This window comes from Ochotona curzoniae, unplaced genomic scaffold (genome assembly GCF_017591425.1).
Source record: "Ochotona curzoniae isolate NIBS_2020 unplaced genomic scaffold, NIBS_Ocur_1.0 contig_3622, whole genome shotgun sequence".
Lineage (NCBI taxonomy): Eukaryota > Metazoa > Chordata > Mammalia > Lagomorpha > Ochotonidae > Ochotona > Ochotona curzoniae.
In genome coordinates, this window is record NW_024465926.1 from 14,405,218 (window position 1) to 14,432,099 (window position 26,882).

The 26,882-nt window shown below is 51.2% G+C and overlaps 3 protein-coding genes across 5 annotated transcripts in view; all 3 read right to left on the reverse strand.

Moving 5' to 3' along the window:
• Window positions 1-4,870, reverse strand: part of LOC121158018 (cocaine esterase-like) — a 35,918-nt gene extending 31,048 nt beyond the window's left edge. The window contains exons 1-4 of one of the 3 annotated variants that reach the window (XM_040982569.1): window positions 4,535-4,847; window positions 1,813-2,017; window positions 794-920; window positions 45-178 (exon numbers count right to left, since the gene is read on the reverse strand). In XM_040982569.1, coding sequence (XP_040838503.1) covers window positions 45-178; window positions 794-920; window positions 1,813-2,017; window positions 4,535-4,610 — 542 coding nt within the window. In that variant the 5' untranslated portion in view covers window positions 4,611-4,847. Of the gene's footprint in view, window positions 1-44; window positions 179-793; window positions 921-1,812; window positions 2,018-4,534 lie in introns of all 3 variants that reach the window. The other 2 variants (XM_040982568.1, XM_040982570.1) reach the window with 2 other exon arrangements.
• Window positions 4,871-6,971: 2,101 nt separating this feature from the next.
• On the reverse strand, window positions 6,972-14,694 carry LOC121158020 (cocaine esterase-like). The gene is made up of 12 exons (XM_040982573.1): window positions 14,619-14,694; window positions 12,770-12,974; window positions 11,980-12,121; window positions 11,278-11,411; window positions 10,938-11,196; window positions 10,416-10,514; window positions 10,047-10,187; window positions 9,824-9,904; window positions 9,439-9,583; window positions 8,597-8,734; window positions 8,122-8,194; window positions 6,972-7,738 (listed from the first exon to the last, which is right to left on the reverse strand). Exons 1-12 carry the CDS (start codon window positions 14,692-14,694, stop codon window positions 7,552-7,554), a joined length of 1,680 nt encoding a protein of 559 aa, XP_040838507.1. The 3' UTR covers window positions 6,972-7,551.
• A 1,500-nt stretch (window positions 14,695-16,194) lies between these two features.
• Window positions 16,195-26,594, reverse strand: LOC121158021 (cocaine esterase-like). Its single transcript, XM_040982574.1, has 12 exons — window positions 26,519-26,594; window positions 22,830-23,034; window positions 21,813-21,951; window positions 21,399-21,532; window positions 21,061-21,319; window positions 20,554-20,652; window positions 20,167-20,307; window positions 19,979-20,059; window positions 19,619-19,763; window positions 17,294-17,431; window positions 16,767-16,839; window positions 16,195-16,381 (listed from the first exon to the last, which is right to left on the reverse strand). Exons 1-12 carry the CDS (start codon window positions 26,592-26,594, stop codon window positions 16,195-16,197), a joined length of 1,677 nt encoding a protein of 558 aa, XP_040838508.1.
• Window positions 26,595-26,882: the final 288 nt, after the last annotated feature.

Sequence of the window (26,882 nt, forward strand, 5' to 3'; positions counted from 1 at the left end):
CAGGGCTGCTCCTCCCTCAGCACTTAGCCCAGGCTCAGACTCACCTGAAGAATCCCAGGATGCCCAGGCGGTACTGGATGGTGACCACCACCACGTCCTCAAAGGCTGCCAGGGCAGAGCCGTCATATATGGATGCCATGCCTGCAACCAGCCCACCCCCGTGGATCCACACCATCACCTAGGGAAGTCAATACTGATTCCATTAGGCTCCTTGCAACCTGAATCACACTTTGAAACCATCTCCTCTAACCCATGCTCTGGCTTGTGCAGAGTCCCATACAGCCAGACACTTGTCAAGACTACAGGATCCTGGCCATGAGTTGGCGACTCAGGTATGAACAGGCAGCCCAGGCCTGCCGTCTTGTGTCCTACACCATTTTCAGTGCTTGGCTCTGTCAGCCTCAGTACCTGCAGAGTGGAGTAAAGGAAAAGGGTGTCTCTGAGGCTTTCAAAAGGATGCTAATCAAAGTGGTCTCCTTTCACATGGACTGAGTCTGTAGTGACATTCAAGCCAGCTCTCAGTCACCTGAGTATATTTTAAGGACAGGAGGATGCTGTAGGTGTTCTGGGCCCACCAGGACCCACACAGTTTGACCTCTGGCAGTAAGCAGGTCTCAGGGACCCCATGCCCAGCCCTCCTCTGCCCTCCCCAGGGAAGAGGCACTTCCTAGACCTCACAGAGAACAGCCTCTCACCAGAATCCATCACATGTAATTCCACAGTCACCATATACTTTCCTATCAGCAGCGGGGGATGTCCTCCCACACCCAGCTGCCCCTGGTCTCCCACTCACAGGCAGCCTGGAGCCCTCACGGGCATGTGCAGGTGTGTAGACGCTGAGGTACAGGCAGTCCTCGGACATGGGGGACAATGAAACGTTCAGAATATTCAGTGCTAGCACAGCAAGGTCCTGTGGACACCTAGGACCACCCAAGGCAGACATTAGTGCAAGATCCATGCAATGACCTAAATCTGAGCCTAGGTCTAGACTTGCCCCTGATTCTTTCTTATACCCTTCCCTCTTGCACTCCAGCTCACTCATGTATCTACCGTAACATCACTAACAACCCAATACAGATCTGAAACTGAAGGGAAGCTGGGATGGCACCAACTTCCAGGGATCACCCAGGCAGGTGTAGGCCAGAGATAGCACACCTGACTCTCAGGCTCTATGTGGGAAGTCTTGCCTATAGGTACTAACCTCAGTGTTCAGTGTCCCTCTGCATAGTTAGGCCCGGAGGATGGGGCCACCCACACACATGTGCTGGGTATGTGAATGCCTGTTGCTTCCCCAGGAAAGCAATGGGATGGCCCACGTCCTGGTAGCTTTATCATTCCCGACAGCCCCCAGCTGTGATACATATTTGTCCCTTGGCTATTGTCCTTGGCCTATGGTTTAGCTCAGTATTGTGCCAGCCACCACCGGTGCTCAACTCAGCAACCTGCAGGACTGGCTGATTGAGCCAAGGACTCCTACAAGCTTGGAGGAGTCAACTTGGGGAGCTCACGCAGGACAGCGCCCCCTCACCAGGGCAGCACAGGAATGGGTTAGAAGCTGAACTTGGGCAGCTGGGTCTCTGCCTCCATTTTTCAGCACCTGGAGCTAAAGGCCTCAGAGTCCCAAGTCCTGAGTCAAGAGCCTGGCAGGAGCCTGATAAGAACCCAGTGGAAGTGTTGCTAAGGGAGTCCATAGTACACTAGGGCTGTCAACTGTGAGCTGTGGATGGAAGGGCAGTGCTGGGTCAGCGCTCAAAGATTCCCATGCCCACCCCAGACCTTTTGCTACCTGGGTGGGCCCCTGGGAGAGCTTACATGGCTGGGTGGGAGGTGCCATCCCTCACTCCACTCCAAGCTTCGGCAGGTTCAGGAGGTGCAAAGCGCAGCGGCCCCAGAGGTGGCTTGGCAAAGGGAATGCCCAGGAAGGTGTGGACGCCCACATCGGCGCCTTCCACGTGGACCAGGCTCCCCCGCACCTGCCCAGAACGTGTGGTCCTGATGGGGCTTGTGGAGTCCTGGCCTGTGGGCAGAGAGGTGTGATCATGGAGGGTTCATCCTAACTGTGTCACACCCCCACCTCCTTCTGCTGGTGTAGCCACCCTTGAAGGATGCATTTTTTGTCACATGAAGTAAGACATTCAACCACAATTTTCCTATTGGGAGTACATCATACTGCAAAGCAACCTTGTCAATAAAGGAGGCTGAAACCTAACATTAAAACCTGATGAAGCCTCTAGAATCAAGCTACAAATGCACAGAGCATATGGGACACAGAGGAATGATTCAAACAGATATTTGTGAGCACCATCAAGTAGAATCTGCATGGTGTCACTCTCCCAAAAGAAAACCAGAAGCTCAGTGATTCTTTAATACAGCAACACAAGAAAAAATGAAAAAGATATCTAGGGGCAGGAGGGGTGTGAAGACTGAAAGAGACTCAAAACCCAATAACAACCACAACAAATGGCACCAGATCATCAAGAGTGTAGGTCAAATGTGGGGAAATTGGAACCTTCACATAGTGTGGATGACCAGGGAATATGGCGTAACTGCTCTGGAAACCAATCGGACAGTCCTTTGAGGCATTACAACCCCCAAACCTGAGAGCATAGGCAAACACAGTCACACACCCAAGTGCTTGGGTCCCTGTCACCTGCATGAAAGACCCAGGAGCAATTCCAGCCTCCTGGCTTCAGCCTGGCCCAGCCCCAGCTGTTAAAGTCACTTGGGGAATGACCAGTGAATGAAAAATCTGTCTCTCTGTCACTCTACCTTTCAAATAAATATAATAAATCTTAAACAAAGTAAAACGAAGAAATCTTTCAGCTGCATAAACCGTGACTCATGCTGAAAGAGGAACCTTCTATTTAACGGCCAAAGAAGTCCCAACAAGAGGAGGCTTGGTGACCCCGGTCAGGAAGTTCAGGCTTGACACCAAGGGGAAGCTTGTGACCTTGATGTGAAGGCCAAGGCTGAGTGTTCACCTGGACTCTTTTGAGAAAGATGTGGGTGCTGTGTCTGAGCCCTGGGCACCTTGCAGATTCCTGTAGAAGAGTTGGGACTGGGTAGGACCAGAGTGTGTGACCACAGTGCCCTCCTGTTGGCTTGTCAATGCCTGAGCAAAGTGCAAGAGCACAGGCTCAGTAGTCACTAAGTGAACCCATTTTGCTGACTGAAAAGATGCAGAGGATGGCCCAGGTGAACATTGCCGACGTGTTTCCATCATGCACCCTCAACACCAGTTGCCATAGCAGGTGAAACAACACTCATGCTGTATTAGTGACAGGTGAGCTGGAGCTGGATGAGATCACATGCAGGGCACGGGCAGCTTCTAGCAGGTTCTGCAGCTGGTACCCAGGATGGCAGCATCTGCAGATGTCAGCACTGTGGCCCTAGACTCCTGGGATGCCCAGGGTCACTGTGTCCTTTCTGAGAGGAGAACCTGCCCCACACATTGTTTTAATGGGAGCCATCCAGTGTGAAGCTGATCCTTCTGTCTAGAATGTCCTATTCACCTGGGAGAGACCAAGCAAGGGCAGGGAAGGAGGGAGGGATCCTGCCAGGTGAGCCCCGGAAGAAGCAGGACTGTGGACTGCTGTTGGCATGTTGGATTGGGCAATGGTAGGGGCAGAGTCCTGAGTCCTTGATTATTTTTTTACTTCCTTATAGATCTATTTATGCTTTCAAAGGCTAAGTATCTGAGAGAGAGAAACAGAGTTGTGTCCTGGTTGCTCTCCAAACATCCCCAACAGCCATGGCTGGGTTAGTCCTAAGCCAAGAACTTTGAAATCTGTCTGTGTCTCCCATGTGGTGTCTGGGCCCAAGCACTGGCACCATATTTCACTGCTTTCCCAGGCACATTAGCAGAGAGAGCTGGATTGGAAGTTGAGCAGACTGACCTGGAATCAACACCCACATTAGATGCAGTGCTACAACTGTGATTTAACCTGCTGCTCTAGAAGGTTGGCTCCAGTCCTGAGCCTTCTAATGAGTACATAAAGGATCAAGGACACACCCCAGGAGCCTGGCACGCATGGCCTGGCTTTCGATAACAAGGCCAGGCATGTAAGGTACCAACACCTACGCCAGAGAAGCTGGCCTGCCAAAGGCTGCTGCTTAGTGCCTGGAGTGGCAGGGGACCCTAGTGTCTCAGAAGTGCCCTAGGATTGGCACCTGAGGCTTCTGTAGTTACCAGATCCAGCTACCTAGCAGGGGAAACCTAGATGAGAGGCTGGATGGGGACTGAAAGGCAGGTTCTTTGACTGGCAGGCAGCATTAGCACAGCCACAATCATAGGAAGCAAACGACCTCATTCGTGCCCTTGCACCTGTCCCAAGTCTGACCCCGACCAGCTCCACTCAGAGCCTCCAGCTGGGCTCACCCCTCTCTGTCTTTGGGGCAGCCACCACTCTTTCCTACCTTGAATGCTCTCAATTCTCACTGGATCCCTCCGGATGCCACCGCTTCCAGATGCTGGCCCTCCCACTGACTCAAGCTCTAACTGCAGAATTGACCCAGGTCCCTTTGGGAGTCTCACCTTGTCCTGGGACGAGGAACAGCAGGAGTCCGCAGGCCATGGTACCTATCCACGCACACATCTGGTACAGCCCCATTGTCTTAGGCAGGTCCGCTTGTATGCGTAGCTGTATGTCTCAGAGGCTGCCACAGGCAGTTCCAGGACAGAGCAGGGTGTAGTTCAGGCTGGAGTTTGACCTGAGCAGGGAGAGGATGGGTGGAGCAAGAGGATCTTACAGAGGAGTAGGACCCAGCTGAACAGGTGGATGTCATTGTGGGCCTAGGGCTGGGATTACCTCTTCTCTCTCCTAGCTTTCCAGTATTGTTCTCTCAGTCCTGGAGTTATGGCCAACTGCAGTTTTGGCATACACTACAAGCAGCCGTGACTGTGATTGCACAACCCAGAAGGCCCTCTCTGAAGAGTCACGAGGTTAATACCACAAAAGGAGAATTGTCTTAGGGCTTTTATTAATTACATTGTACTACTAATTACATTTAATTAATTACATTGTGTTGTTAATTGCATTTTATTAATTACATTGTATTATGTGACACAGTTTCATAGGCTCTGGGATTCCCCCAACCACTCCCCCTACCCTCCCCGTCTTAGGGTTTTAACTGGGTGGAGGGGAGGCCCCAAGCTAAGGCTGGGAGCTGTGACTGTCCCAATCCAAGAAGCTCCAGGTTCCTCACTGGTACTCCCTGGGTTCCTGGGTCCTTCCCCTGGGAGCCTCTGCCCTCCCTGCCCTACTCCCTGTGCCCCTTTCCTGCCTGGTGCTGGTGGAACCCAGTGTTTCCCGTGTCCCCACCTCACTCTAAAACCACTTCTTTTCTCCCCTTGACAAGGATGCCTGCTGGTTGTGCTAGGAAGGGGAACTCAACAGACACAGCTGAACAGGGAGCGTTGCCCCGTGAGTCCACTTCTTCCCTAGTTACTCTGTCTAACACAACCATGCCCAGATACACATGTGCCTCATCAGGATCAGGAAGGAGATGCTTTTATGGAACCAGAGAGTGCAGCTCCATGTGGGAGGGTATGTACAACCCCCAGAAAACGTCCCACAGGTGCAACAAGCTGCAAGGAGAAAACACATTTAGATTGTGTACCTGGCAAAATACAATGTCCAGAATAAAGTTTTGACACAGCAAGCCATGAAGAAGGTGGACAGCTCATTCATTGTAGGCCTTTGCCTCGGTTGCTTAGATGCAGGGAGGATGAGTATGTGCCATATTCTAGTGCTTGTTTTGGCCCCATGCTCTTATTCCTAGTCCTAGCTCCCTGCAAAGGTGATGGAGATGATTCAGATGACTTGGTTACAGTCATCCACGTGAGACACCTGCATGAGTTGTGGCTCCTGCTTTGGTGCCCAGGCCTCCGGACTGTGTGGAAAGAGACTCAGAGGATGAGAGATCTCACTCCCTCTATTCGTCTTTCTCTCCTTGACTCTACCTTTCAAATAGATAGTTTTTTTTAATAGCCAAATGATCTGAATAAATATCCCCAATAACAATATACAGAAGGCCAAAAAATATATTCTATATATTGTATATGTTTAAAGATTTTTTTTTAATATTGAAAGACAGAGTTACAGAGAGAGGGATGAAGAGACAGAAAAAGAGATGTTGCATCTGTTGTTTTTTTTCTACGGACGGTCACAGTGGCCAGGGCTAAGCCATACTGAAAACAGGTCGAAGGCAGCAGCCAGGAGCTTCTTCTGGATCTCTCACATGGGTGCAGGGGGCCAAAGTTTGGATCATCTTCTGCTGCTTTCCCAGACTAATCAGTAGGCAATTGGATCAGCTATGGAGCAGGCAGGAATAGAACCAGTGCCCCTACAGGACAGCATGCCTCTGTGCTGGGCAACAACAAATATATTTAAAATGTGCTCAATATCACTAATTATTAGTGCTATTAAAATAATTACAGCTTTTCTGATAAAAGAGAAAACTTGTCAATACTGGCAGGGATATGAAGAAAAGAGGATACTTCTAAGCTGTGAAATGGGATGTGACATAGTAGAGATCTCATGGGAAACTCTATAGAAGTTCCTCCAAAGCTGAAATTAGGGCCAGCATTACAGTGTAGTGGGCAAAACACTGGCTGCAACATGACCTTCTGATGAGTGTTAGTCCTGTCCCTGCTGTTCACCTTCAAATCCAACTCCTGGTAATGGCTCAAGAGAAGCAGCTGAAGCAGGGTACAAGTATTTTGTACCCTGGTACCCAGGTGGAAACCACATGCAGTTCCTGGCTTTGAGGTGGCTCATATTATGTGATAGTTGAAATTCTCTAGGGAGTCAACCGGTAGATGGAATGTTCTCTCTCCCTGTATTTACAACTCTAATCTTCAAATCAATAAACATAGGATCTTTAAGGAGTGAAATTAAAACTATGATAATATCAAAAATTCCTATTTCTGGGTATAAATACAAAAACAAAAGGTGTATCTGCACCCTGTGTTTATTGCAACAAATGTTCTGATACCTGAGCCCTGCAACCCACCATGTACATGAGCGTGTGGCATGGTTACCTGGATGAGTATTTCTCAGCTGAAGGAATGGGAGCCTTTATTTATGGTAACACAGAGGGAATGGAAAGAGGCCAGTGATGGCAGCCTGAGGGCACCAGAACATGGCGGCGGCTCTGGTGCCCAGGTCCGCTAGGGTCACTGATAGGGGTGAACTCACAGGGCATGTTAGGAAGAGGAGGAGGAAGTCTTCTTACACCTAGTGGTGGGCAACAACCCCCAAAGCAGCTCACATTGAGTGGGGAGGGTCTGGGTTTGGGAGGATAGGAAACTCAGGATGAGAAAGTATTGGAGGAAGAGGTGAGGAGTGTAGGAGGGGCTAGAGACAAGGGAGATGAGGAAGGTGGGCATAACTTTTATGGGGGCAGTGTTGAGTGCACCTAGTGCAAGACACTCAGGGAAGGATGGACAGGGGGTCCCAGTAGTTCCTCCACAAGGGTGTGCCAAGTGGATGAGGGCAGGTGAAGGACAATCCTTAGTAGAGCCAGGGTCCCCCTTCCTGACGCAGGCCGCTACAGCTCCACGTGCTTCTGCTCAGTCCCCATCAACTCCTGCATCTTCTCGGGCAGAGTCTGCATCCAGAACCGGTGCCTGTGGGCCTTCAGGGCCCGGCCCACCACAGGCTGCGTGCTCAGCTGCAGGTACTTTTCCTCCTGGTCCAAGATGGGCCAGTGTGGCAGACCTTCGCCATTGGGGTTCCTGCAGACAAGAGGTCAGGAAGGTGGGACCATGAGGACTCTGAGCAGCCTCCCTGGGGTTGGGCCAGGTCAGGGTGGTGGGGAATGGTTGCAGGTGCAGGAGAGCTGCTTCCTTCCCTGGTGTCATATGGGGACCTGCCAATCCAGGTTATGGTGTCTCACACTCCACTGTGGAGCCTCTGAGGGCGACAGCTGATGGGCACATGCAGATCTGCCCTGTATGGATAGATAGAGTGTCCCTGGTCCCTACTACCCCTGTGTGTGCCACTGAGTCCTGAAACTTGGGAGGGAGCTGTCATGTGACGAAGGACATTGGACTGCTATGGTTCCCACAGGGGAGGATCCCATGGCCCTGAGGAAGTAGGGGTAGTTGGAACAACCCACCCGGTGCGAGCAAAGTTGGCCCAGTACTTCATCATCCTCCTGCTCAGCAGCTCCTCCTCCTCAGTGAGAGTCACTGCAGCAGAGAAAGACATAGAGTCAAGTCAGGCAGATGCAGGCCTGCTGCCTATTCCTGTTCACATTTGCCAGCCCAGGCCTTTTGCCCCACCATGACTACACATGCCAGCCCAGGCCCAGTGCCCCACTTTGACCTCATTTGCCATCCTAGGGTTGGTTCTCTGACCTCCCCACAGTTTCTGGGGGGCAAGTCTCATTTTCTCACCGGACACCAGCTCATCGTGGCTCAGAAATGGCATCTTTTTGACTGGCAAACAAACACGCCTTTGACATAGGAGCCCCTGCTGCCAGGCCAGACAGCCAATGCCAGGGCGGGTAGTGGGTATAGGCTGATCTTGGCTGCGACTTTATAACTCCTCTTTTGCCCCTACATCCAAGTCCTGCCTCTAGGGGAACCCACCTCCACTTCTCACAAAAGGGAGTCCGAAGACAAAGGCAATCTCATCCCCATGGTCTGCCTTCACGTGGGGTGGCTTCTTGTCTTTCAGGAAGCTGGGCCGCTGCTGGAACTCGTAGAGGTAGACGGGGGCGCGGCTTCCTGGAGGGTCAGATGGTGGCTGAGTTTTTCAGGAGGGGAGTGGTTTCAGCCCCTCAAGCTTTCCGGCCTGAGTCATGACTAAGTGCACCACAGCTGGGATCTGGAGTCTGGATGGTGGCGGTGGGGCGTGGTACAGTGCAGCCTCCAGAAGGGAGCAAGGGCAGTGGGGACCTCCTGAATGGAGTCATGACTGGGGACTTCCCAGCTGAGCAGCTTCATTTACCACAATTTACACAATATAAAATAGGGGAGGTGTCTGTCCTGAGATTTGAGATAGACTAGGTGGGGCTATTACGAGTTCTGGTCCCCAGGGACCGTGGAAAGAAGGCACAGGCGGGTGGGCATTTGATGCAATGGCTAAGATGTCACCTGGACACCTGCTTCTTATTCCAGCTCCTACCAATGTGTGAGAAGAGGCGACAGATCCTTGTCCCCCTGCTCCCACCATGGGGGAGATCCAGGTTGAGTTCTGGACTCCTGGGTTTGGCCCAGGCCAGCCCTGGCCACTGCAGGCACTTAGGGGAGTGAAGGAGTGGGTAGAGGATCTTGGTGCATCTATTTTTTCAGAGTATATCTCTACCATTCCAATATATCCCTGATGACTTTAGAAAGATGTGGGAAGGACCTGGACAGGGTAGATTTCTGGGCCCCATGGTTCTGAGCCCCTCCCTTGACTGTCAGAGCTCAGTCACAGGTGAACTCACGGTGCACATGTGCGACATGGAGTGCAGGCATCACGAAGAGGGCATCAGCCATCATCTCCTGGAACCCAGCCTGGAGAGTTCGGGGGTCCTCACTGTCCCCCATATATTCCTCCATCAACAGGTCCCCAGACTCAGGGGGCAACATCTAGCCCAGGTGATGGATAGAGAGGTGAGTTAGGTTAATTCCAGGGCAATGTGGAAATGAGACCCAAGGAATGGGAAAAGAGCCAAGCTCTGGGATGCCCCACCCCCAGGCAAACACACAGATGCACACCCCATAGCTTTTGCTCTTGGAGCCCCTGTCTGAGCAGGACTCTGGGGGCTGGGCTCCTGAGGGACTAGAAGGGAGCCACATCTCCATGGTGGAGGGGCTCAGGAGCCTCACCATCTGGGCTGAAGATTTCTGCAGAGCAGCACGCATGTCCTCTCTGTCCATTTCCTTCTGAGTGTTTGCAGTGCTCATGCCCTGGGTGGCAAGGAGTGAGTCTCATTGGGGCTGGGTGAGATGGGTGGCAGTATGTAAGCCTGGAGCTACAGAGTCCCTGATATTTCTCCCCCACCAACCAATGAACTCCTGAGTCACCTAACCGCATGCAGCCCAGCCTCACCCTGGGGAGGAGCCAGCCGTATTCATCGTTGTTGACACCAATGATGCTAGGGACAGGTTGGAAGTCAGCAGAGGCCAGCAGCTCCTGGGGATGCCTGGGCAGGAAGATGCCATCCACCACGCCTGGGATGATTCTGAAGGTCTGAGGAGGCAGGTGAGACCAGGGAGCCAGTCAGATCCCTGGCCTCTTCTGACACCTTCTGGCTTAGGCCTGTGTGTCCACACTCTCCCCAGGAGGTGCCATGACTGACTTGCCTCCAGGACAACAAGGACAGCTAGATGTGGAGACAACATGGCTGACTTGGGGATCAGGAAGGGCACCTGAACCCCTGACTCCATGCTCCTCCAGACTGTAGTGGATTGTCCTGACCTTGGTGATGGCCAGCATCTCCTCTTCGCTCTTGCCCCGTAAGCAGGCCACAAAGCCCTTGGAGTTCACCGGATCACAGGCAGACAGATTGGCCACCAGCTGGAAAGGGACCACACAGGAACCATCTAAACAACCCAGGCAGAGTGAAGAGTTGGCCCAAAGTTTGGGCTGGAGTTAAGGGTGCCTCAGTCTCAGATCCACTGTATAGATCATTGCTGTGAAATGGTCCGACTACAGTGCACTTGGGGGGTTCAGCCAAAATGGTCAGTGCATCTGCTGGGAGGATTCTTCCCAGCAAGGGATCCCCAATACAGCAGCTTAACAGGTTACAGAATCACTCTAATCTCTACTAAAGCACTGGTATGTGAATTCTGACCCTTGAATTCCTAAGCCATCCCCTGAGTGGGCAATGCCAGGGCACCTGATGGTCCACATGTGCCCACTCAACAAAGACACTGGCAGAGGCCTCAAGAAAGGGGACAATGGCTGTAGGTCTGGGCTGGGCCTTTAGGGGACACTTACCATGGAGACCGTCTCAGATGAGCTGGAGATGAGGCCAGGCAGCACTGCCACACCACTCTCCATGATGGCTCCATGGAAGAGTCCTTGCGACATGGGTGATAACACATGTGAGGACACGCTGGTGCCTCCTGCAGACTCGCCAAATATGGTGACCCGGTCAGGGTTGCCTCCAAAGTGGGCGATGTTCTGCTGCACCCAGCGCAGTGCAGCCACTTGGTCCAGGTAGCCCCAGTTGCCACTGGCATGCTGATCTCCAGTGCTGAGAAGTAACAGGGACAGGGATGGCAGGGCTGTGCCAGGGCTGCTCCTCCCTTAGTGCCCGGCCCAGGCCCAGACTCACCTGAAGAATCCCAGGACGCCCAGGCGGTACTGGATGGTGACCACCACCACATCCTCAAAGGCTGCCAGGGCAGAGCCGTCGTACATGGAAGCCATGCCTACAGCCAGAGCACCCCCATGGATCCACACCATCACCTGGGGACATCAGGTTCAATGCCAAGAGGGTCCTCTAAGCCCAATCTCACCAAGATAAGCCACTGCTTGATTCTGTGCACCTGCTCATGCAGGAAGAACTCCAACTCCAGCAGACTGTGGACCTGGATCCAATTCTCTCAGAAGCACCAGGCCATTCACACTTTGGGGTCCCCTCCCCTACTACTAAACTCTTGCTTCTTTACTTCCAGGGCAAAAAAGTATGCCTTCCTAGTTATTGTACTTGGGTTGCAATCCATCATTGTCTTCAGCATAAACAGTTCACAGCCAAAGGAGTGGGGTGACCCGAAGCATAGTACTTGGGCACCCAAGTGACTCTATTGGCCACGATTTGTTCAGTTAGTCCTGGGTCCATCACAGGGCCATGCTCAGGGGTCAGCTTCCCACTGAATAAAAGAAACATTCCTTGGACCTGACACTGAGAGGCCACAATGAAGCGAGGTCTGGGCTAACCTTGACATTTCTAATTTTCTTGCCAAAGCTCATGTCCTTTCCTTCTCTCCTCCTTCCCATCATCCCATCCACCCAATGACTTCGGGTTGTCACTCACAGGCAGGCTGGAGCCCTCACGGGCATGGGCAGGTGTGTAAACATTGAGGTATAGGCAGTCCTCAGACGTGGGGGAGGGAGGCAAGCTTATGTCAAAGAGGTTCTCCATCACTGCACTCATTACAGCCACATCCTGTAGACACCTGGTGGTTGCCATGACAATAGTCAGTCCGGGGCTTCTTCATGTGGTCACATTCACTGCAACATCCCAGTACGACTTCATCCAGGAACAGGGGAGCAGCCCAAGCATGTAGACGCCATTTTTCCAGGAAGGGAGGTGTCACAGGCCTCATCCTAATTCTAGACTCTCAGGGAACCTCATCACTCCCTTCCTATCAAGTTGTAAAGATATGACAAGTTCCTTGTCAGTTGGTTTGGTGTCCATGGCTATTTGGTCCCCTGGGAGACCCAGCTGGTGCTCTTCTCAGGGACAAACAGAATCCGCTCTTACATCACTGACTCCTATAAGCTTTACGAAGCCAACCTGACTCTCACTTGGAGAGTATGCCCCCTGGTGGAATGTTGGAGTCAGCTTTTCTCTCTTGTCCCTGAGTTGACGTCCTGGGTTCTGAGCTGGGAGCTCCAAATGCCACCACATCCTCCTGAGCCTCAGCAGGCTCATAAGAAATGCACATGGGAACCCACTCCCCCCCCCCTTACACCCACCTGGCTGGGGCTTAGGAAATTGATCAGGACAGGACACCTGTGGCTGTCTCAGAGCTCTCAGACCTTCCCCATTCCTCCCCTTACCCTGTGGGTTCAGAGGTTCGCTGGGACCTGGAAGAGCTTACACGGCAGGGTGGGAGGTGCCATCTCTCACTCCACTCCAAGCTTCAGCAGGCTCAGGAGGTGCAAAGCGCAGTGGTCCCAGAGGTGGTTTGGCAAAGGGAATGCCCAGGAAAGTGTGGACACCCACGTTGGTGCCTTTTACATGCACAAGACTTCCCCGCACCTGCCCGGAGTTTGTGGTCCTAATAGGGTTGGTAGAGTCCTGGCCTGTGGGCAGAGAAGTATGATCATGAATGGGCTGCCTGCAAGCTAACCTCCCCCTGGTTCCATACTGCAGGTGTGACCTTCTCTCCAAGATGTATTTTGTCACATGAGGAGAAATACCCAACAACATAGATTTTTCTATTGGAAACATATGGCACAGCAAAACAGACCTGTCAATAAAGGAAACTGAAACCTAGAATTGGAAGCTCATAAAGTCTCTAGAATAGAGTTACAAATGCACAGAACACATGGGGGACAGAGGAACAGTTCAAAGATACTCCAGGGGTACCATCAGTAAAACTCACATGGTGTCTCAAGGAAAACCAGAAGTCCACTGGGTACTTTAATGGGGTAGCACAATTAGAAGAAAATGAAAAGAGAGCAGGAGTAGGAGGTGGCATGAAGAGTGAAAAAGACTCAAAACACAATAAAAATGACAACAAATGGCACCAGGTTATCAAGAGTATAGGTCAAAATGTGGGGAAACTGGAAAATGATCTAACTGCTCTGGGAACCAACTGGGAAGTTCTTTGAGTCATTACAGGTGGCATTGTCAGTGGTTGCAACCCTAGGTATCAGCCCCCAAAAGCTGAAAGCACAGACAGGGCAGATGAGGCCCTGCAGTGAAGGGGCTGCCTGGGCAGCCTGCATCCTTCAGCAGAGTGCCTGTGTCCAAGCTCCAGCTCCACTCTGGGGTATGCACTCCAGCAGGTGACAGCAAGTGATGAGAGGAGGTGATGGCTCCGGTGCTGGGATCCCTGTCACCCATGGGGGAGGCTCAGTATCTAGGGAGTCAACCCACTCAGCACATTGAAAACAGGCAGAAAACGTGGCCTCTATGCTGAACAGGTGCTGACATGCTTCCCATCATGCACCATAAACACAGAGTACCAGAGCAGGTGAAACAACGTTCATGCTGTATTAGTGATGGGTGAGTTGGAGCTGAATGAGATCACATGGAAGATATGGGTGGCTTCTACACAGGTGCTGCTGGTACCCAGGATGGCAGCATCTGCACATGTCAACATGGTAGTCCTGGACTCCAGGATTACCCAGGAAATACCTGCTGCTTACAAAGCTGGCTCCAGTCCTGCGCCTTTTGAATGAGCAGATAAAAGATCACAGACACACCCCAAGAGCCTTGCACGCATGGTCTGAGCTTTTGATAACCAGGCCAGGCATGTAGGGTACCATCACCTTCGCCCTAGAGGGCTATGCTGCCAACCGCCATTGCTCAGTGCCTGAAGTGACAGCGGCCCCTGGTGTCTCAGAAGGTACCTAGGATTGGCACCTAGGTCTTCTATAGTCCCCAGATCCAGTTACCTCAAAAGAACCCACTAGATGAGGCATGGGGGCAGGCAGGAGCAGGGAAGCAGGTTCAATATAAGCCTTGGTCTGATAGCCACAAGCACAGGAAGGAAGTGACCTCAAATCCAACCCCTACATTTGTCCCAAGGCTCAGCCCAACTATCTTCACTCATGCTTCTCTCTGGGACAGCTACCACTCTTTCCCACTCTGGGTTCAAAGACCCCACACTCTCAACCCTTGGTGGCTCCCACCATCTCCCTGATGCAGGCCTTCCTGCTAACTTGGGCTCTAACCACCCACCACACCCGTGTTGCTGTGGCTGCCCATGGGAGCCTCACCATTGCTGGGGACTAGAAGCAGCAGGAGCCCACAGGCCATGATGCCGAGTCTTGCGCACAGCCGGTGCAGCCCCATGGTCTGAAGCAGGTCTGAGTGTGAGCTGCAGTCATGTGCTCCAGAGGCTGTCCTGGGTGCTCTGGGGGTGGAGCTGGTTGTCACCCAGGCCAGAGTTCAGCCTGGGCAGGGAGTGGGCGGGGAGGCGTTTGGGGTGGAGCAAAGGGATCTCTCAGGAGAGCATGACTGAACTGAACAGATTAAAGTCAGTACGGGCCAAGAGCCGGGGTTACCCCTCCTCTCTCCCTGCTGTCTAGGATCCTCCTGTCAGTCCTGGAGTCATGGCCAACTGCAGTGTCAGGATAGACAACAAGCAGCCATGGGCTGTAATAGGACAACAATAATGAGGAAAGTGATTAAAATCCCCACAAATGGAGAATTGGGCTCAGTTTTCAGCTGGCTGGAAGGGAGGCTCCCGTGCAAACCCCAGCAAGCACCCCATAGGTACAATGAGCCAGAAGGAGGACACACAATCAGATTGTGCACCTGGCAGAGAAGAGTGTCCAGAATACAGCAGGCTCAATTCAACAAGCCATGTAGGAAATGGACAGATCACAGTGGGCCTTGGTGGGGGCTAAGATTCAAGGAAGATGACTCTGTCCAATATTCTAGAGCCTTCGTTTACCCCACACCCTGATTCCTAGTCCTAGCTTCCTGCTAGGCAATGGAAATGGTTCAAATAATTGGGTCCCAGCTATCCACATATGAGAACTTCGTGGAGTCGCGGCTCCAAGCTTTGGTGTCCAGGCCTCCGGGCACACATAGCAAGTGACTCAGGATGAGAGCTCTTGCTCCCTCTATTTGTCTTTCTTTTCCTGGCTTTACCTCTCAAACAGATTGTCAAGTAGTATGAATTAATATTTTCAATAACACAATGTACAGAAGACATATATCACATATCATTTATATATGTATATGTGTGTGTGTTTAAATAAATATTTATTTTCCTTGAAAGGCAGAATTGCAGAGAGAGGGAGGGAGAGACAGTTGCAAACAATTGTGGCACAGTTACTTGGATCATCTTTTCTTAGCTGAAGGAATGGGAGACTTTACTTGTGGCAACATAGAGGGAACAGGAGGAGGCCATGGATACCTAAGGGCACTAGGACACGGCAGCTCAGGTGGACAAATCCCATATGGGCTGCTAACAGATGTGAGTTTGCAGGGTGTGCTGGGAGGAAAAGCAGGGATTCTGACACTCAGGATTGGGCATCAACCCCTAAAGCAGCTCCCAGGAGTGGGAAGGGTCTGGGGATGGGAGGTAGGAGGAAGAAGGTGAGGAGGACTTATGGAGGCAGAAGAGACCATGGGCCCCTGGGAAATGGCGAAGGTGGGCTATTGCAGGCATTGATAGGCACAGTGTCATGGAGGCAGTGTAGAGGGCATCTGATTCAGGGCACAAGGTAGGGCTGAGCAAGGAGTCTTGGGTCCCAGCAGTTCCTCCATAAGGTTGTGCCAAGTGGATGAGGGCAAACAAGTGATGGTCGTGGGTGGGGGTCAGGTCCATCTAGACACAGGCCGCTACAGCTCCACGTGCTTCTGCCCAGTCCCCATCAACTCCTGCATCTTCTTGGGCAGAGTCTGCATCCAGAACCGGTGCCTGTGGGCCTTCAGGGCCCGGCCCACCACAGGCTGTGCGTTCAGCTGCAGGTACTTCTCCTCCTGGTCCAAGATGGGCCAGTGTGGCAGACCTTCGCCATTGGGGTTCCTGCAGACAAGAGGTCAGGAAGGTGGGACCATGAGGACTCTGAGCAGCCTCCCTGGGGTTGGGCCAGGCCAGGAATGGTGGGGGATGAGTTTGCAGGTGAGGAGAGCTGCTTCCTCCCCTGGTGTCATATGGGGACCTGCCAATCCAGGTTATGGTGTCTCACACTCCACTGTGGAGCCTCTGAGCGTGACAGCTGATGGCCACGTCCAGATCATAGGGCAGGTGGGGAGAGTATCTGTAGTTCCCAGGACCCTTGTGTCCAGTAGGTCCTGTAGCTGGGCAGGACACTGTCACATGCCTAAGGACATTGGCTGCTAGTGTGGTCTCCACAGATGAAGAGTCCCATGGCCCTGGGGACATAAGGATGTAGGGTGGGGAGCCTCACCTAGTACGAGCAAAGTTGGCCCAGTACTTCATCATTCTCCTGCTCAGCAGCTCCTCCTCCTCAATGAGAGTCACTGCAGCAGGAAAGGACACAGGGTCAGCTCAGGCAGGCGCAGGCCTGCTGCCTATTCCTGACCACATTCACCAGCCCAGACCTGTTGCTCCAACTTGACCACAGTTGCCACAAAATTGAGCTTGATCGGCTTTCCCTTTGCCAAACTCCATATCTAAACCTGGTCTCAAGGTCAGCTGAACTTGGCCTCTTACTGGAACAGTGTATTGCACCCTTTTGATCTTGGGAGATCACCTCTGCAGCCAGGACAGACACTCATCACAAGGCCAGACAGAGGAGGAGGGAGCCAGGTCTGGAGCACTCACAGTGCAGTCCTGGCTCAGCCCTGGGAGCTGTGGGACTTGGGATGCTTGATCCCATCTGTGCCTCAGTCCTGACATCTGTGCAGTGGACACAGCACCCCCTCAGGACTCCCAACTGCTGCATCCCCATCCTGGAGAAGGAGGAAGCCTCACCTTTTGTCCCAAAGAAAGTGGATCTGAAGAGAAAGGGAATCTCATCACCGTGGTCAGCCCTCACGTGTGATGGCCGGAAGTCCTTCATGAAACTGGGTGAATGCTGGAACTCATAGAAGTAGACGGGGGCGTGGGAACCTGGGTGACAGGTGCACAGGGTGACATTTGGAGGCCCCTTCCAAAGGTTTCCCTTATTCCCGATAAGACAATGCCCACTTGGTCTAGCTAGGACAGTGCTGATGGAGTCCCAGGGGGGAAGAGCACTAGCAATGGCCTGGAGTGGGTCTTGGCATTGGGCTTTTAAAAATATATATATATACATTTCATTATTATTATTATTATCATTTTATGATACAGTTTCATAGGTTCCTGGTACCACCTCAATTCCCTCCTCACCACCTAGTTCTTCCATATCATTACTAAAGTATAGTTCTTCATACACAGTCATATATCCATCATTGCGGGCATGGACAATGGCAGAGAATCCAGAACCCTATTGTCAAGATATAGTAAACAGTTTCATTGTAAGTCCATCTTTGTCTGGAAGTAGAAACGCATACTGCATTGTATCCTCACATCTGGATGTTAGTCTACGTTTCACAGCTCCTGTGCACCCCCTCAAATGAAAGATCATAATACAAAATCAACAATAGAAAGAAAAATAGAAATTTACAATGCCATGAAGTTACATAACATGTTACTAGATATGACAGTCTCCATTACATAGCTACTATACATCCCCTTAAATGAAGAGCCACAAAACAAAATCAATATCACGAAGAAAAAAGAAATTAACAACACCAAGAAGTTAAATAAAATGCTACTAAATGACTAACATGTAGCTGAAGAAATGAAAATCAAGAACCTTCTTGAAGAAAATGATGCTACTCTATAATCTATGAGTCATTGAAAGATTTAATCAGAAGAAAGTGTTTTGAAGAGATGAAACTAACCAAAAACATCAAATCCCATGTGATATAGTTTCCGCTGATTTTTGTTGGTGAAGTGTGTCTCTTCTAGAAAACAAATAGATGAGTTTTGTCTTTTAATCCAGTCTGCTAATCTATGACGTTTGATTGAGCTTAAGCCATTTACTTTCAGAGTTTAATATGTATGGATAGCACTTTGGTCCTGTCATTTTAGGAAAGGGTTGTTCATTGGTTTAGTCTTCTGTTGTCATTTTACTGGAATGTTCTTCCCATTTGCCTTTGGTTTTGTTTGGTGCTATTCCTCTTCTCTGTCAAGAGAACATTTTGAAGTATCATTTGTAGGGCAGTTTTGGAAGAGGCAAATTCTTTTAACTTTACTGTGGAAGAATTTTATTTCATTTTCAAAGACAAAGGAAAGCTTTGCTGGATATGTTATCCTAGGCAGACAATTTTTGCTTTTAGAATCTGGAATATGTTACTCCATTCTCTTCTTGCCTGTAGAGTTTCATGTGAGAGATCTCCTGTGAGTTTAATTGGCATTCCTTTATATGTCAACTGGTTTTTTTCACATACACATTTAAGGATCTTTTCCTTATGTTCGATTGAAGAGAGCTTGATGATCATGTGTCTTGGTGAAGATCTCTTTTGGTCAAGCCTGTTGGGAGTTCTGTGCCCCTCCTGGCTGTTGTTTCCTAATTCTTTCTCTAGATTAGGGAAATTTTCCTTTATTATTTCATCAAATATATTTGTAAAACTAGTTTCTCTTTCTGTACCTTCTGGGACTCCCATGACTCTTATATTTGGCCTATTAATAGTCAATTTCAATTCTTGAATGCTTTTTTTTTTTTTTTTGCCCTATCCAGTTCTGCTTCCAGCTTTTTGTTTGCTTCTCCTTGATGACAGGAAATATCTTCCGATTCTGAGATTCTTTCTTCTGCTTGCTTCATTCTACTTTGGAGACTCTCCACTGTACTTTTAATTTGCTCTACTGTGTTCTTAAATATCTGATATATCAGCCTTGATTTGCTTTATTGCTTCCTTAAATTCTTTGAACTCTTGTATGTGCTTCTCATTGTTGATCAGAAGCTTTAAAATGAGTAAACACCATCTTGATTCTCCCGGCATTGGGCTTCGTAGCTGGGAGGTTTTTATACTGTGTGGCTGCCTCACCCCTGCTCCCCCATCCTCTCTCCCAGACTCTTCTCATCTGTCACTTGGTGGAGATGTCCATCTCCTGAACTAGCAGGAGAGTGAACTGAGACAAAGGACATGTCTACCTAGTGCCAAAGCACCCAGGTATATGTAGATAAGAGCCTGAACAGGACAATCCTCCCCAGAGATCCAATGCTGTGGGCAGATCCCCTCCCAGTGAGGCCTTAGCCACAGGTGAACTCACGCTGTAAATGGGCGACATGGAGTGCAGGCATCGTGAAGAAGACATCGGCCATCATCTCCTGGAACTGAGCCATGAGGGTCTTGGGATTCTCATTGTCCCCTAGGTACTGGTCCACCAGCTGATCCCCTATGCCTGCAGGCAACATCTAGCCCAAGGGATAGGGACACAGTCAGCACTGCTTGCTGCCAGGGAGAGAGGCAACTGAGAAAGGTCCCTGATAAAGACAGGGAATGACAAAACCAGGACCAGGGACACCCATCCCAAACACAAGCAATGGCAGTTGTGCCTCTGTTCCATGAGTCCATGGGACCATGAGCTGTTAGATTACAGAGCTGTTGGGCAGGACCCCTGGAAACTCACCCACTTCTCAGATGACTGATGTATTAATGTCTCCATGGCTGCTCTGTCGATTTCATCCAAGGGGTCTTTGGCATTAAAGAACTGGTGGGTGAACAGAGGAACTTGGGTTGGTGGTAGTGGGTTTGGCGCTCTGACACCCTGAGGCCTACCTGCAAAATGAACTCCAGAGGACCTCACCCTGAGCTCACCTTGAGGAGGAGCCAACCATATTCATCATTGTTGACACCAATGATGCTGGGGACGGGTTGGAAGTCAGCAGAGGTCAACAGCTCATAGGGATGTCTGGGCAGGAAGATGCCATCCACCACTGCAGAGATGATCTTGAAGGGCTGAGGTATCCAGGACAAGGATATGGTTAGTGGACCAGATATTGTTTGATCCATTTCCCCTCACCTAGCTAATCTGAGCAAGCTCACGCCCCACTACGTGGGATAAAATCCCTGACGTACACAACAGGGTGTACCTGACAACTGAGGGCTGGGAAGACAAGAAAGCTTGGACATGACCTGGTAGCCCAGGAACTTCGAAGGGCATCAGAGCTGATCACCCATTTGTACCAGTGAAGGGGGTCCTACCTTGGTTATCTCCAGCATCTCTTCTTCACTCTTGGCCCGCAAGCAGCCTACTAGGGTCTCAGAGTCCACCTGGCCACAGCCAGACAGGTTGGCCACCACCTGAGAAGGGAGCACATGGGTGCTGGACCTCCACACAGGAGAAAAAGGAGGCTGTCTGAGACCCAGCAGGAGGCAGGAGCAGTCTTGTGGACCAATGGCTGTGGCCTAGATGCACACTAGTCTTTTCTCTCTGACTTGGAGAGTCTCGGCCTCAATGATCTGCACCTGCTTAGCAGGGTGCAGAGAAGTAAGCTCTCAGAAGGGCACTTTTGCAGGACCCAGATTGTGTCACAGTCTACAGAGGTATAATTATTAGGGTTATGATGTCTGATCCCCTTAGCCATCCTTGGGGTGGGGAGTGCCAAGGCACCTGAGGGTCCACGTGTGCCCACTCAACAGATAGTAGAAGAAGCCTTGAGACAGAAAACTGCAGCTATGGGCCAAGACTGCGCCAATGGGGATACTCACTGTGGATATCATCTCGGATGAGCTGGAGATGAGGCCTGGCATCACAGCCACCCCACTCTGCATGATGGCTCCATGGAAGAGTCCTTGCGACATGGGTGACAGCACATGTGAGGACACACTTGTGCCACCTGCTGATACACCAAATATGGTGACCTGGTCAGGGTTGCCTCCAAAACTGGCAATGTTCTGCTGTACCCAGCGCAGTGCAGCCACTTGGTCCAGGTAGCCCCAGTTGCCGCTGGCATGCTGGTCTCCAGTGCTGAGAAAACAGAGACAGGGATGGCAGGGCAGACCCCGGGCTGTTCCTCCCTCAGTGCTTGGCCCAGGCCCAGGCTCACCTGAAGAATCCCAGGACGCCCAGGCGGTACTGGATGGTGACCACCACCACATCCTCAAAGGCTGCCAGGGTGGAACCATCGAACAAGGAAGCCATGCCTGCAACCAGCGCTCCCCCATGGATCCACACCATCACCTGGGGAACTCAAAGACATACCATGAGACTCCATAAACCTGAGCCATGCTGCTCTGTGAGGACACAATTCTGCTTGGCCCACTATGACCCACACATTCTGACCTCCAGGAGCAACTGGGCATCTAGGAGCCCATGCCCAGTACTTAGGTATCCACCCAGGGGATAGAGGCACTTCCTGGACCACTAGGGTGCATCATCTCACCTGAATCCATAGCATGGGAGGCCACAGTCAAATTGTCCTTTCCATCCCAACCCTAGCTGCCCCTGATCTTCTACTCACAGGCAGTTTGGAGCCCTCACGGGCATGGGCAGGTGCGTAGATGCTGAGGTACAGGCAGTCCTCAGACATGGGGAAGGACAGCAAGAACAATGTCATATTCAGAGCATCATCATCCATTATTGCAGGGTTCTGTGGACACCTAGGACCACCCAATGCAGATGTTAGTGTGGAATCCACGCATGGGCCCAAGACAGAGCCTGGGCCCAGACTTGCCCCAGACCCTATCCATCTCCTCCCTCCCTGTATCCTTGTTCACTCATGAACAAGGTGATGTAATGTCCCTTCTTTCGTGGATACTGATCTGAGACGATGGAAGAAGCTGGGGTGACATTGACTTCCAGGGATCCTCTAGGCAGGTGGAGGCTGAGATAGCACACCTGACTCTCAGAGTCTGTGTGGGAAATCTGGTTTGCAGGTGCTGACCTCAGTGCTGACTCTCCGCAAAGTCAGGCCCGGAGCATGGAGTGTTCCATGGTTGGTGTGTAGATGCCTATCCCTTCCCCAGGGAAGACAGTGAGATGGCCCATATCCTGGCCATTATCATTCCTGCACATTCTTCTACAGGTGTGTATACCTGTCCATTTGCCAATGTGTTTGGCCTGTGGGTTAGCTCATTGCTGTTCCAGCCTCCACTGGTGCCCATCTCAGTGACCACAGAATCTACTGATGCAATCAGGTACTCCTATATGTTTGGGAGAGCCAACCTGGGAAGCTCATCCAGAACAGCGCCCCTTCATCAGGCAGCACAGGAATGTGGCAGAAGCTGAAATGGGGAGCTGAGTGTCTGCCTCCATCTTCAGCACCTAGATCTAAAGGCTTTAGAGTCTCAAGTCCTGAGTCAAGAGCCTGGCAGGAGCCTTGGCAAGACCCAATGGAAGTGTTCCATGGGAGTCCATAGCACACTAAGCTTGTCAGCTGTGAGCTGAGGATGAAAGGGCAGCTGGGCCTGGCCTAGCACTCAGATGCTTCATACCCACCCCCAGAACTGAAACTCCCTGGCACCCTGGGAGAGCTCACATGGCTGGATGTGAGGTGCCATCCCTCACTCCACTCCAAGCTTCAGCAGGTTCAGGAGGTGCAAAGCGCAGTGGTCCCAGAGGTGGCTTGGCAAAGGGAATGCCCAGGAAAGTGTGGACGCCCACATCGGTGCCCTCCACGTGGACCAAGCTTCCTCGCACCTGCCCAGAATGTGTGGTCCTGATGGGGCTGTCAGAGTCCTGGCCTGTGGGTAGAGAGATATGATCAGAGAGAGCTGCTTGTCAGCTGCTTTGCCAGGAGCTTGCCTCTTTGTTTTTTTAGCCTAACTTTGTCCAGGACCCGGGCTCACACACACTCACTGGGTGGGCCTTCTTGATTCCATCCTAATGACATGATCAGAACAACTCATCCTAGTGACCATAAGCCCATGTAGACTTCTGGAGCCAGGGCCGGGGTTGAAATGAATAGGAAGGAGAACTGAGGTGAACACCTCTGTGAATGCCAAAGGAAGTCCTGGACATAGGAGCAGTGCACATCGTGTGTGAGGCCCTGGGAACCAGAATGGTCCCTGGGGAGGGAACCCTAGCATGAGTGGGATGGGAGGCCACTGTACAGGACAGCTTTTCCCACTCACGGTTTTCAATCACTCCCTGTTTGTGGCTTCACCAATCAGAGTCAACTCCCAAAACAGAAAGTTAGGACAATATACAATGTTTGTACTTTGTGTTCACAGACTGCTTTCTGGTCATATTCCCTACACCAGTGTGCCAAATTTTCCCATTGCATTGCCATTGTCAGGCATCTGGGCCAATATGTTGCCACCTTGCACAAAGCAGTTGAGCATACTCAGCTTTCTGGAACAAGTGTAGAGACTGCTGGATGTCCACCCTAGTGGCAAGCTATGTCATAGACACCTAACTTGCAAAATTAGTGACTGTATTATTTGTGTGGCTTGGCAAAGGAGGTAAGAGTTTTTTCTTCCCATTCCCCTTCACTCTGGCTCAGGAAAGGGGCTGTAACACATACACAGAAACAGAAGCTGGAGCTCAGAAGCTTTAGGTAATGTTCTGGCATTTTTTTTTACCTGAGCTATGAATATGCAGATTTGGTCCTAGATTTTTTTTTTCATCTGTGCATGCGCACACACATACACATTGCATCATTTCATTGTTATACAAGGAGGTTTGCTTGTCTTGAGTGATCCATCTCTCTTTGTTATTTTTGAAGATTTATCTGTGAAATAGTCATAATTCCAGAGTGGAGGACACACGTACACAGGGGAACGCAAAAATGATGAAAGAGTAACTTCCATTTGTTGGTTCCCCCCCGCCCTGCAAAGGACCACAACAGCTGTGGCTGGCCAGGCTACAGCCAGGAAGCTTAAACTCCATCTGGGTGTCCCACGTGGGTGGCAGGGGCCCAAACACTGGGACCATTTTCTGCTGCTTTCATGGATGTGTTAACAGTGAGCTGTACAGGAAATGCAGCAGCCAGTACTCAAACATACTCTCAGATGGGATGCTGGCCCCACAAGGGCAGCTTAACCTTCTGTACTTTAACACTGATCTCTGTTCCTTCTTTTTTTAAGGATTTTTTTAAATTGGAAAGTCAGATATACACAGAGAAGGAGAAAGAACGAGGAAGATCTTTCATCCACTGATTGACTCCCCAAGTGGCAGCAGCGGCTGGAGCTGAGCTGAGCTGATCTGAAACCAGAGCCTTGAGAGCTTTCCTGGTCTCACATGTGTGTGCAGGGTTCCAAGGCTTTGGGCCGTCTTTTACTGCTTTCTCAGGCCACAAGCAGGGAACTGGATGGGAAGCAGGGCCGCTGAGACACAAACTAGCGCCCATATGGGATCCAGGCGTGTGCAAAGCAAGGACCTTAGCCATTAGGCTACCATGCCAGGCCCTCTCCATTCCTTCTTGAAAGAAGAATTTCCAGGAGTAGATAAACATCTACATGCTCATCATAATAGGGCCAAGAAAGTGATTTTGTGTTGTTTTCAGAGGAGTGGAAGTGGGATCCTATGAGGAGCACTTGGGCTTTCTTATAAAATTAGGAGACTCTGCCCACATCCAGAGACAAGTTCTATTATTTCTGAACATAGAATCAACATGAAATATTGTTGGAGCCCTGGAGCCAGGGCTGTGGCTACCTCTCCCTACTTCCATGGATCTGTCTTTCAGGTAAGTAAGCCCTGAAAGAAATGGATACATAATTGACTAACAGAGCATCTGGAAGAAAATTCTCCATCCAGAAAGGTCTGGGTCACCTTGGAGAGTGGCGGTAAGGCCAGGTAAGGGTAGAATTTCAGTAAAGGGGATCAGGACAGGTGAGGCAGGGGACAGGGTGAGGCAGGGGGCAGGGTGAGCGTGAATCTCCTTTGGCAGATTAGATTGGGAAAGGGTGGAGGAGGAGGCCTTTAGACCCAGAGCACCAAGGGTCAAAACACACCCAGGCCTGGTGCCGACATAGGCAGAACTTCTGATAAAAGACCCAAGAGTACTGGCAGGCAGAGGGCACTGCCAGCTTTGCCCCGAACACAAGCCAATGGAGGGCTAGCAGCATGGTGTTGTAGGCTAAGCTTCTCCCTGTCGTGCCATTCTATCCAGCTGCCACTCTTGTCATCAAGCTCGACACTAATGTGCCTAAGAAAAGAGCATCTGGGGCCCGGCGCGGTGGCGCAAGTGGTTAGGTCCTCGCCTTGCACGCCCGGGATCCCATATGGGCGCCGGTTCTAATCCCGGCAGCCCCGCTTCCCTTCCAGCTCCCTGCCTGTGGCCCGGGAAAGCAGTCGAGGACGGCCCAAAGCTTTGGGACCCTGCACCCGCGTGGGAGACCCGGAAGAGGCTCCTGGCTTCGGACCCTCGGAGGAGGCTCCTGGCTTCGGATCGGCATAGTATCGGCCCGTTGCGGCTCACTTGGGGAGTGAATCATCGGACGGAAGATCTTCCTCTCTGTCTCTCCTCTCTGTATATCCGCCTTTCCAATAAAAAAATAATAAAAATAAATCTTTAAAAAAAAAAAAAAAAAAAAAAAAAAAAAAAAAAAAAAAAAAAAAGAAAAGAGCATCTGGTGGCTCAAGTTCTTGGGACCCTGAACCCACCTGGGGGGTGGCTCTAGGCTCCAGTTAGTCTTGGCCCCCTCCCTTTGGCCATTTAAGGAGTGGACCGCAGACTGCAAGATTTCCTCCCCTGTTTTTCTAAATGTGCCTAAATAAATAAATAGAGCCTTTACACCTAGGAAAGGTGCATGGGCTGGGAAACACTGTGGTCCCTCAGACCAGAGGCAGGCCAATGATCCCTGAGCTCCCAGGACCATTGACCTTACCCAGGGTATCTCAGAGATGGCTGGGGGTCTCTGGCCAAGAGCAGCCAACTGAGAATCAACCCGCAGTGGGAGGAGCCCTAACTGCGTGTTCACAGCATGTGCAGGCAGCACTTAAAGGCAGCAATCAGGTCAGCCACAAATACAGGCAGCAGGAAACACCCCCAGCCCCTCCTTCACAAGCTGCCCACCCCCTTGAGACCCTTGCTGTTCCCCGCCCTTCTTACTGGCTCAGATCCCTGGAAGCCATGATCCTCTTCCAGCCTCTGAGCACACAGGGGCACAAGAAGACAGTCTCATTACCATCCACCCTCACCTTTTGCCCCCCACCAGCCCACATGCTCTTCAGCTGGAACTACCAATCTGATCCGGGTCCCTGTGGACACCCACAGAGTCTTACCTTGGGCCAGGGTGAGGAGCAGCAGGAGGCCACAGGGAACAATACCAAGCCAGGTGCACAGCTGGTGTTGTCCCATGGTTCCAGGTAGGTTCGCTTGTGTGTCACCACTGTGTGCTGGACTGTGTGCTCTGGGGGCAAAATAGGGCAACTCCCAAGCTGAATTTTGGCCTGGGCAGGGAATGGGCAGGGTGACTATCACGGGGCGGGGTTTGAGGTTTAAAAGGAACTGGCTAACCCAGCAAAAATCAGGTGCAGACCCAAAAGCCAGCAAATGTGGACACGGCCACCACACTGTGCCTGTCCCTGCTTGCTCTGTAAGATCCTCCCGTCAGTCCTGGAGCCACTGAGCTCACTGTCCTCACAG

Bases quoted from the DNA above. Each gene is read 5' to 3' on its own strand.
- LOC121158021 (XM_040982574.1), bottom strand. From the start codon at position 26,594: ATGGGACAACACCAGCTGTGCACCTGGCTTGGTATTGTTCCCTGTGGC. The intron at 23,035-26,518 runs GTAAGACTCTGT...CTCTACCCACAG, and splicing joins GCTCCTCACCCTGGCCCAAG to GCCAGGACTCTGACAGCCCC. The intron at 16,382-16,766 runs GTGAGGCTCCCC...TCTTGTCTGCAG, and splicing joins GCCAACTTTGCTCGTACTAG to GAACCCCAATGGCGAAGGTC.
- LOC121158020 (XM_040982573.1), bottom strand. From the start codon at position 14,694: ATGGGGCTGCACCGGCTGTGCGCAAGACTCGGCATCATGGCCTGTGGG. The intron at 12,122-12,769 runs GTAAGCTCTTCC...GGCAACCACCAG, and splicing joins GGCACCTCCCACCCTGCCGT to GTGTCTACAGGATGTGGCTG. The intron at 9,905-10,046 runs GTGAGGCTGGGC...CTTGCCACCCAG, and splicing joins ACGGCTGGCTCCTCCCCAGG to GGCATGAGCACTGCAAACAC.